At 33.6% G+C, this 10,278-nt stretch overlaps 1 protein-coding gene across 1 annotated transcript in view; it reads left to right on the top strand.

Moving 5' to 3' along the window:
* Positions 1-10,278, top strand: part of ZNF521 (zinc finger protein 521) — a 294,787-nt gene that overhangs the window by 137,723 nt on the left and 146,786 nt on the right. The window contains exon 5 of the mRNA XM_015822169.1: positions 7,195-7,279. Within this exon, the coding sequence (XP_015677655.1) occupies positions 7,195-7,279 (85 nt within the window). The remainder of the gene's footprint in view (positions 1-7,194; positions 7,280-10,278) is intronic.

Below are 10,278 nucleotides of genomic sequence, written 5' to 3'. Positions count from 1 at the left end.
ATGATGATGATGATGATGATGATGATGATGTTTGAATATTTTGATGTACATCCACAAGCATTGAGACGGAAGTGACATACATGATTTACCAGGAATTTTAAAATCATTGGAAACAGAAAAGATTAGGTAGTTAAAATATAAGTAGTTCAAGCATAAGCATCAATTTTCAAAAGCTAAACATTAAGGATCCAGTCAGAGCTAAAATGAACAACCTTCTGAGATCAGATTTTAAAAATATAGATTGTTGAATGATTAAAAAATTAAAAATAAAATGGAAGTAAATTAACTTTTAACAAAAAAAGTAGCTAGTTTAGGCTGATTTTATTTTATCACTTGTACTCTAATATATATACATATACATACATACATACATACATACATACATACATACATACATATATATATGAGAGAGAGAGAGAGAGAGAGAGAGCTGAAATGGTCTAGCTGTGGCCACTGGATTAAGATGGTACACAAATGCGCTTCAGAAAATATAGGTAGCCGTTTACTAACGACCACAGCTCAGCCCAATATTTCTGTTGCTAAGTGAGACAATTGTTAAATGAATTTTCCCCCATTTTATGACCTTTCTTGCCATAGTTGTTAAGTGCATCACTGCAGTTGTTAAGTTAGTAACACGGTTATTAAGTGAATCTAGCTTCTTCATTGACTTTGCCTGTTAGAAGATCGTAAAAGGTGATCACAGGACACCAGGACATTGCAACCATCATGAATATGGATTGGTGGCCAGGTGTCCAAATTTTGATCACCTGGTCATGGAGATGCTGCAATGGTCATAAGTGTGAAAATGGTAATAAGTTGCTTTTTCAGTGCCATTGTAACTTTGAACGGTCACTAAATGAACTGCTGTAAGTCAAAGACTACCTGTACATTAAAAATGTACCCAATTGTGAAGAATGTGGACTTGGCTCTGGATGAGATAATTTGATTGGTGGATTGTCACAGTAGTATGTTATGGAAGTAAAGAAAAAAATATTTTTACACACACATTGCATAAGTATCCTATTCCCAATGTGTTCAAGTTTCCTTTGACGTAATGTTACATAGGAATTTAGCTCCAAGGAGGTGGACCTCACTTTCACATTCAATTGCCAGTCTTAAAAAAGGCAGCCTAAGTTTGAATCATCAACAATAAATCATTCATGAGTTCAAAGTTTTTTTAAAAAATAAAACATTCACTCATTCACACCAACTTCCATTCCTTTTGTCTATGGTTTAGTTGAGTTGATGAGGAAGTCAGCTACCAAAGTTCAGATGGATGGTATATCAAATGGAGTCTTCCAACAGATATCTGGACAGCTAATTTTAGCCTCTGCTGATACTGTAGTGTCTAGCAATACATTACTTTTTCTGTCACTTCAGCATTTCATTAAATAATATGTTACTGGGTCAAACATAATTTGCTGCATGGCTGTTAAGTTTCTTATCTTGGTGCTGGTCTCTGGTCTCTGATCTTGATGTATGGTTTCCTGATTCCATGCATCAGTACGCAACTTCAGCATACAGCAGCCTGCAGATCTTATTTTTCCATTTGCAGGTAATGAGAGAAAAGCTTTTTAAAATTATTATTTTCACATTCTATTTGGTTATTACTTTAATTGGTATCAGGTTGTTTGCTGTCTACCAGAGATTAGAAAAAGATAAAATGAATTTCATCAGCCAAACTTATAACAATATTCAACATTCACTTCTATAAAATAAAGTTTTACAAAACTCTTATAAGGAGTCATTTTCACTTCTTTCAACAGACAATAATTCATCACAACAGTAAATAGCCTACCCACTTCCTTTCTACCAGTATTGCATTTCTAAATATTTCTCCATCTGTTTCTTCATCTTTAGTAAATATGTTACTAAGAGACCAAATTTATTAATGCCCTATTTTTTCATACTTTATACATAACTTTCAATTCTTCATTCCATTTTCCGTGTTAAACACAATTTTGTCGTTGACAAATTAATTTTCACAATGTTTCACAATCCTCATTTCATCCTACATTTTGTCTAATATTTACTGTAATTTATTGAGGTTCTCAGCTAACAACATGGTATTACATGCAGGAAAATGTAGTCATTTTACATTTGAGTTTATAAACTTCCTCATGCTATACTTGATTATCAGATGATACTATAACTATTGGTGCTGATCATCATACTTTGGTCAAAATGAAACAAAGACTAAGCCTTCAGCCTTAGCCATAGCCATGCTACTTGCAGCATTCCCTGAAAGAGTAAGAACCATTTTGTAGGTATATTACAAGCACAAACCAAGCCCAGTTTTATTTAATTACACACATCTATACATACTAATATCTCTAAACTAGAAACTGTGTTTTATATCATTATACTGTTGCCTGCATTCTACTAAATAGGAAGAGCATGCAGTGTACTGACCCAGAAGATGCAAAGGAGCAAGAAATCTTTCTTACAAAAGAAGTAAATATGGAGAAAATTGGTAGAATATTAGAAGACTTTTTAGGCTTGAGCCATGAACTATAGGAGCCAATGTCATGAATTAGATTTTAACTTTTATTTGAACTGTCATAGTTATTCTGAAAAAAGAAGAAATAGTTACACATTCATGTAATAAAGGTTTTTTCTTGTTAATATGTAAAATACATTAAATGCTTCCAAAGTAAGTTATGAATGAAGGATTTAGATGGGAATTATTTGCAATACTTGTTTGAACCTAAACAAAGATATATTTCCCACATCCTTAAATAGTAAAACTTCTAGGGGCACAGCTATAAGGTTTTCTTTGGAAGTAAGCATAGAGATTTTTTAATCTTTTTACAGAAATGTGTATTTAGAAAATATAAGCAAACAATATTAAAAGCAAATCTTTATTTATCAAATATTGCCATCAGTATATGACTCTGGCCATTCAAACACTTAAATGCACCAGACATACTACTATTGCATATGATAAATGCAAATTGCCTGCCATAATTAACTTTTAGTTTCATCCTGCATTTGATTGCACATTTTACCAACATAACTTGCTGAGTTGATACCACTTTCAATAAATTGAAGAGTTGCTTCAAAAAGTTGGGGCAACAGTGTTTTCGTTGAAGAATCTTCCTGTGGTTTTTTTTGTTTTGAGTTTCTAAGCATTAAAAGCCTTTTTCCATTAATAGGTTTTTCCATCCAAAGGCTTTTTGATACAACAGCTCTCCTTTAAGTTTCTAAACATTCTTCCCATTTGAGATATCTTACCATCATGTGTGGCTTGAGGGACTCTCTGGAATAAGGAAATGTGTCAACAATCCAATTGGGTGATTGACACAATTCAACATGTCTCCCTGATGGTGGAAGCAAAAGAGTGCCCTAATTTTCCAGAGAATTAAGGTTGATGAGGTAGCATGAACCCTCATTGTTACTAGAACAAGAAGACAGGAAAATCCCAAATGAATCTGCCAAATACATATTAGGGTACATATTAAATCAAGTACTGTAACATGATAGGGACAAAGAAACCATGTTCTTCCACTGTTATTGTACATACACAGAGTATCTATGGTGAATATTGAGAACTATTTATTAACCTTTATGCCACCTATCTCCCCTGTAAGATGAATCTGGGCAATGTACAGGTTATACACAAATACAAACATAATTAAAATATTAAAACATTAAAACTACACAGGTTAAGATTTTAAAGACCATATGTTATGTCAAGATCAACTCCGACCAAAGAGAAAATACTTTCCTGCTACATAGTTTTCCAAGACACTGATTTTCTCACCCTTAACTCTTTCTAAAATCCTAAGGAAAGTCTCCTTTCTAATACCGTGTTTCCCCCAAAATAAGTCCGGGTCTTATTATTATTTTGCCTCCAGAAGAGGCATCAGGTCTTATTTTCAGGGTAGGCCTTATCTCATCTCTGGCATCAACAGCCCCACCCAGCCAGTCCACTTCTTCTGGAACAGAAGTTCTGCAGCTGTATTCGGGTCTGCATTTTGCAGTCAGGACTTTCCAGAAGACCTAAGCAGCCGAGTATCGAGCTATGGATTCAATCCATAGTTTGGTGCTCGGCTGCGGAGGTCTTGCAGAACCGAGCTATGGATTGGCTGCACAGGCCTTCCGAAAAGCCCTGTGACTGAGAAATGCAGGCCTGGCTGCAGAAGAGGCTGGCAAGGGAAGGCATCGATGCAAGGTAAGTGGGTGTGGGGCAGATCCACCCCCCATCCCTGCCCTAGCTTGATTTTTAGGTGTGTGCTTGCCCCAAAACTAGGGCTTATTTTTGGGATAGGGCTTATTTTTGGGATAGGGCTTATTTTTGGGATAGGGCTTTTATTAGGCCCACCCCCAAAAATCAAGCTAGGGCTTATTGTTCGTGTAGGCCTTACTTTCGGGAAAACACGGTATATTGGTAACATGTTGCATTATGATGACTAATAATATGGCTATGGAACGATGGTCCCTTGAAGAACAGATAGGTTTTCTGTTTTCTGATTGATAAAGGCAGTTATTTTCTGACAGATTTTTGCTTTGCCAAGTACTTGATGCTTTAAATAAAAACTGTGTTTTACCTGTGATCCTTGCTTCTGCTGTACATTTCTTGAATGTATTGTTTAATAAGCTATTACGATGTTAAATTTTTATAAGCAGCTCTAAGGCCCTAGACAAGCAGGGGAAAAAAATCTTTATTAGATAAATAAATAGTCTCATTCAAGCCACTAGAACAAGTTAGTCATAACTACAGTACTTTAAATGCCACTGCTTTCACAGGCAGTTTGTTATAACTAACTTTAAATGAATTGGTGCTTTTGAATAAATAACAATGCATGCATTGCAAATCTAATTTCAATTTAATTTTACCACCAAATGGGCCAGTTATTTACTCTTTAAATGTAATAAGATGGACCTAAATATTGATTTTAGGTAGAAAAATGCAGAAGTCTTCTATTAAAGTTGTATCTGAAAGAGACTTTAAGCCACAACTTTCTAAGAGTTCTGTTATGGTAGGCATCTTAAAAGATGTTTTTGATGCTGACATTCAGACCAATGTACATAGTGTATGTATCTCCCTTTTTAAAACATTTCCCCTTAGAACTAGTTAGAAAATATTTCTTGCTCCCTGATGACCAGTACTAAACCAGCATATATATGGTTTATTAGCTTAGCCTTAGCATTATTCCTGATATGTGACTTTACCAAAAGCAAAAAAAAAAAAAAGTTAACTGAATGCCTGGCCTTTTTTGTCTCATTAGAACAATAAAACACAGAGCATGTCAGCAACTGACAAGAAAAATAATGACATATGAATACAATGACACAATGCTCAAGTATTTTTTCCTCTTTATTCAAAGTGTAATGATAAAGGCAAAACCACATTTGACTAAAAAAGAAAAATACTTGATCACTTATTAGATTCTTCAGATTTATCTAACAAATGAGGACTTTTAAAAAATCACAAAAATGAAAAGTTATTTTGGCAGTGCTACTAAATCATACACACAATCCTGATTTTCATAATTTAAATTATGTTAGGCAAGTATATATTAGTTGGATGTATTTTGATGGATTATTTTTCTATAATAATAACATACCCTTTTTGCATGCTGTAATTTTCATATACTTGCAGGTATCCAACTGAAGAAATTTGGAATAAGATATTAATAATATTTGGTAAATGAAAGTGAATATTTAAATGTACTAGAAACTCTTAAATTTTTATGGAGTCTGTTGGGAAATGTCAAAATTGTCATGGAAATTGTATTTTTAAAAGGAAAAAAAGAAGGAACAGTCAGAATTAATTTGATATGCCAAGGATTATCTACTAATCAAGATCAACAATTCTTTAAATAATCAATTATATCAATTCTGATTTTAATTAAATGACATACATTTAAGAGTGAGGTGTTTTGATCCCAGTGCATAATATAAAGTAAAATAGCAGAACACATTTTACCATTTAGTGGTAAAATAACAGTGACCTGTTAGTTTTGTTCTCAGAAAATATTTCAACAGTATATCTCTGTCTATGTGAACATCATTGGAAATTACTGTAAATCCATAAGAATATCCATAAGAATATTGCTCATTCTTCTGTTATCTTATATCAAATGCTGTATACTATTGTACTACTTTAATATTTTTTTTACTTAAATTATAATCAATTTAATATGAGCAGTTGCTTACTTAGAAATATGTTAGGATAGCAATAATGACAAACATAAAAATCTTAAGAAAAAAATAAATGAGTTCCCACAATATAATAATTTAATATTCTGTTAGAAAAAGACCTGAAACATTTTCTGTATTTTAGAACAATACAATGCACTGTATTAAAATAATATTCCTCTAAGTTTGGAAATAATTATAGAATGTTATAAGTAGGTTTATTGCTAAGTGGCAGAGTTTGTGGATCCTTTTGCACAATATCCAAAATTTATTTATTTACTTACTTATTTATCATTCATTCATTTATTCATTTACTTATTCATGATTCTGAAAGGCTTACAATTAAAACCTAATACCAAAAAACACAGAATACAATACAACCATACAAATAACCACATAGTATACAATCATACAAATAATTCAAAACCTAACACCATATAGTGCAGTAACTAGAAAAACCCAGTAATGCATAAACAGTACAACCATTTTAAGGGCTCTACACTACTCTGTGTTCCCCGGGCCAGATGGTGAAGGCCAACAAGGTCAAGGCCAGCTGTTGACGGGGAGGGGGGGCAGAAAATGATGTTCCATAGGGCAGGTGCAACAGATATGTAACTGCCTAAAAACTACAATAAAAGCTATGAAAACTTATTGAAATCTAATCCCAATAGCAGTTAAGGAAATCAGTTCTTATATTAGGAGCAGAACATAAGCCATAATACAGTCTGCATTAAGATAGATGAAAAATGACATTGTGAATATTCAATTTGCTACGCAGTAGCATGCTATTGTATAATTGTAATTGCTTGGCAAGTAGATCATTTTGAAGAAGTATCAAATGGTGAGGAGCATATTACATCTCTGTTTTTGTGAACTTTTGAATAGTTGAAGAAATATAAGGATGATAACATGGATGATAACATGGGTAATAAATGATTCTGTATTAATATATTAAAATGGCTTCATATCATCTTGGTGTTTTTCACATAAGTGTTGAGAGTGAGAATGTTCAAGTTACTTAATTAAGACCTTCACCCTTGTTTTCTCTAGAAAAAGACCTATCAGTGCATCAAGTGCCAGATGGTTTTCTACAATGAGTGGGATATCCAGGTTCATGTTGCAAACCACATGATTGGTGAGTGAAGTACTAAATCTTATTGATGATAGACTGTTCTCCTAGAAGTATTCATCATTGCCTCTAAAATTAAATTGAGTTAAGGAGAAATTAATTGTATAACCGTCAATGATTTACCCAGGTGTGATAACTTTTTTTAAAAAATATTATTAGGCCTGATAAAGCATTAGCATGTTTTATTTTCTGCAAGGGCTAGTTTAGACTTCTGCAGAGAATCATATACTACTGCCAGTCAAAACACAGGTGATTAACAAATTAAACTTCTAATCATTTTTGCATTATTGAAAACTAACAGGAATGGTTAATGAACTGGTTGTTAGCTTTCCACAGAGTTTTAGGCAGGTTTTAATTTCAGAAATTATTATGATAATGACACAACTGAGTGCTGCTCAAGTACCATGATATCAACAACAAAATTGGCAAGTTTTGTGACTAACAAACGTAAATAATTCAATTGGTCATAAAATAGGAGTCTATGTAGTACTTGAACAGCCTGAAAACCCTCTAGAACAATATTCAAGAAAATGAAATAATATATTTAATTAAGAAAATAGCCAAGATCTGCTACGAATAATACTCAAAATATGTAATCAACATTTTTAACAGTAATTTTCTTTAGTATTTCCACAAGGTTATCTAACTAGAAGGTATGGAATTGAAAATTTAAAATGTACTTAGAATATATAGCCTATAAGCAAAATTACACCAGAATAAAATCCTGGAATGCTATTGACATCATAATATGTGAATACTAACCTTAACTTTAATAAGAATGTGGGATAAATTGTGGCTCCATATGTATAATACAAATATTTTTATGCTTCTGTAGTAGATGATAAAGTATTTTGTTTTTCAGAGTCTGTAGCTCTATGAGAGGTCCTTGGTACTCTCTGAGCTTGGTTGTTTTCTTGCAGACATTTTATTAGCACTGATGATGTTATCTAGCTTGGGTAATGAAACGTCTGCAAGAAAACAACCAAGCTTACAGAGCATCAAGGAGCTCTCATTTCAACACTGAGTTACAAATATTCTCCTTTATAGATCTGTAGCTCTGTATTACTGTATAGTCGTAGCAACAGAATTTGTGTTATCAAAAAAGAGAAAGTAAGAAAATAATGTGAAAAGTCTGGGAGCCATCTAGTAGATTTTTTAATTATTAATTACTTTTCACATGTAGATCAGTTTCTTTTGTTCAAACATCAACATAATAAATCCTGTGAGATAACAACCTTGTAAGATAGCAGAGGACAAAAGTGCTTTATCAAACAGCATTCATTAAGATTTGTAAACTGGTCAAGGTACAGATACTGGTTAACTATACCAATCTCTAAATCTAGCTAATACATGACATTAGTTTTTAATCTAGAATGCTTCTGAACTTTTTAAGTAGTCAGTACAAAGTAACCTAACATGTACATGCAATATATAGAGACATTTGGCTGAATTTAGATTAAATGAGTACAAATAAATTACAAGATCTTTTAGAGAACCAGAATCTTTCAAAAGACTGAGACAGGGATGTCCATGAGAAAACTTTAACATGTCAATGATAGGAATGAATACACAAAACCTCTCCTCTTTTAGCATATATCACCTGATTATAAAATAGTGTGAAGTTTCAATTACATTTTCTCACTCACTATCTTGATTTTTTTATATCCCCTGTGAACATCACTGAATACAGCACATTTAACCATCTCATATCTATTATCTATAGCAGACATGTCAAACTCATGATGTCACGTGATGTCGCGCAACGTATCGGGACAGTTTTGCCATTGCCGGCAATGGGGTGGGTGTGGCTTCTGCGTGACGCGTCCGGCCCGTGGGCCGGCAGTTGGATACCCCTGATCTATAGAATGTGCTTTGGTGTACCTTTTTGTTTTGGCCTTCCTTTTAATGTTTCAATTCTTACTTTACATTGTTAAGAGTAACTTCCTTGGGTTTGAAAGTGAAAAATATATCACCTTATAGAAGCTAACTTCTGAGAGAAAAAATAAAAGGAATGATGCATCTTTGGTGTAAAGTTGTATATGTTTAATCTATTAAATTGAAATGCATCATTTCAACCATATTTTGTATTAAATTATTTGTTGAAATAAATTTGGCAAGATTTGGTCAGTAAAATACATTAAGGGACTGGATACACATTCTGTGTTTTAGCCATGTCTGCAAAACTAGCCTCAGTAGCTGGGATCATATATTGTATCAGTAATGTACCTAGGATATTTGACACCTGGAATGAACAGATAGATTTTTAACATACACACACGCACGCGCGCACACACACACACACCTGAGAGTCAGACTAGAAACTGGGAGACTATAAGTTCTAGTCCCTCGTTAAATAAGAAGCCAGCTGGGTGACCTTGGGCCAGTCAATCTCTCTCAGGTCTAGGAAGAACACAAAAGCAAACCACTTTCAAAATCTTGCCAAGAGAATTGCAGAGGGCAGTCACTAGGAGTCAAAACTAACTTGAAGACACATTTTTTTCCCTCTATTATTGCTGTGCTGCTGCCAAACGGTTGCCCAACACATTGACACCAATGATTTTCTTCAACACTCACTTCTAGCTGCTTCAAAATTAGCCTCCTTGTGTCTTTGGCAGAACCATCCTTACTGCAGGTACCTGGGGCAGACACCCTCCATCTCCCAAAGCAACACTGTATTGACTGATGCCATAAGATGATGCTTCGTAGCATAATAGTTGAGATCACATGTTATGATAAACCAGTATCAAACAGATCACATTAGGAATTACTGCAGAGTGTGAATCTTGCCAGAACATGTGTATTTAATATATCTGGCTCCTTAATTTTGCTAGAGAAATGTTACAATGTTGATAAGCTGCCCTATCTTTATTCTACAAGTTGCTCTCTATTCACAGATAAGAAATTTCATAGAATCTAGATTTATTATGCTACCTGAAGAACCTAGAGTTCTTTTTATTAATAGTGCCCAATTACACTGTACTACTACCATGTCAGTGTAAATTGTA

Source organism: Protobothrops mucrosquamatus, unplaced genomic scaffold (assembly GCF_001527695.2).
Source record: "Protobothrops mucrosquamatus isolate PMUCROS unplaced genomic scaffold, P.Mucros_1.0 scaffold_11, whole genome shotgun sequence".
In the NCBI taxonomy this organism is placed as follows: Eukaryota; Metazoa; Chordata; class Lepidosauria; order Squamata; family Viperidae; genus Protobothrops; species Protobothrops mucrosquamatus.
This window is presented reverse-complemented; position numbering and strand designations above follow the sequence as displayed.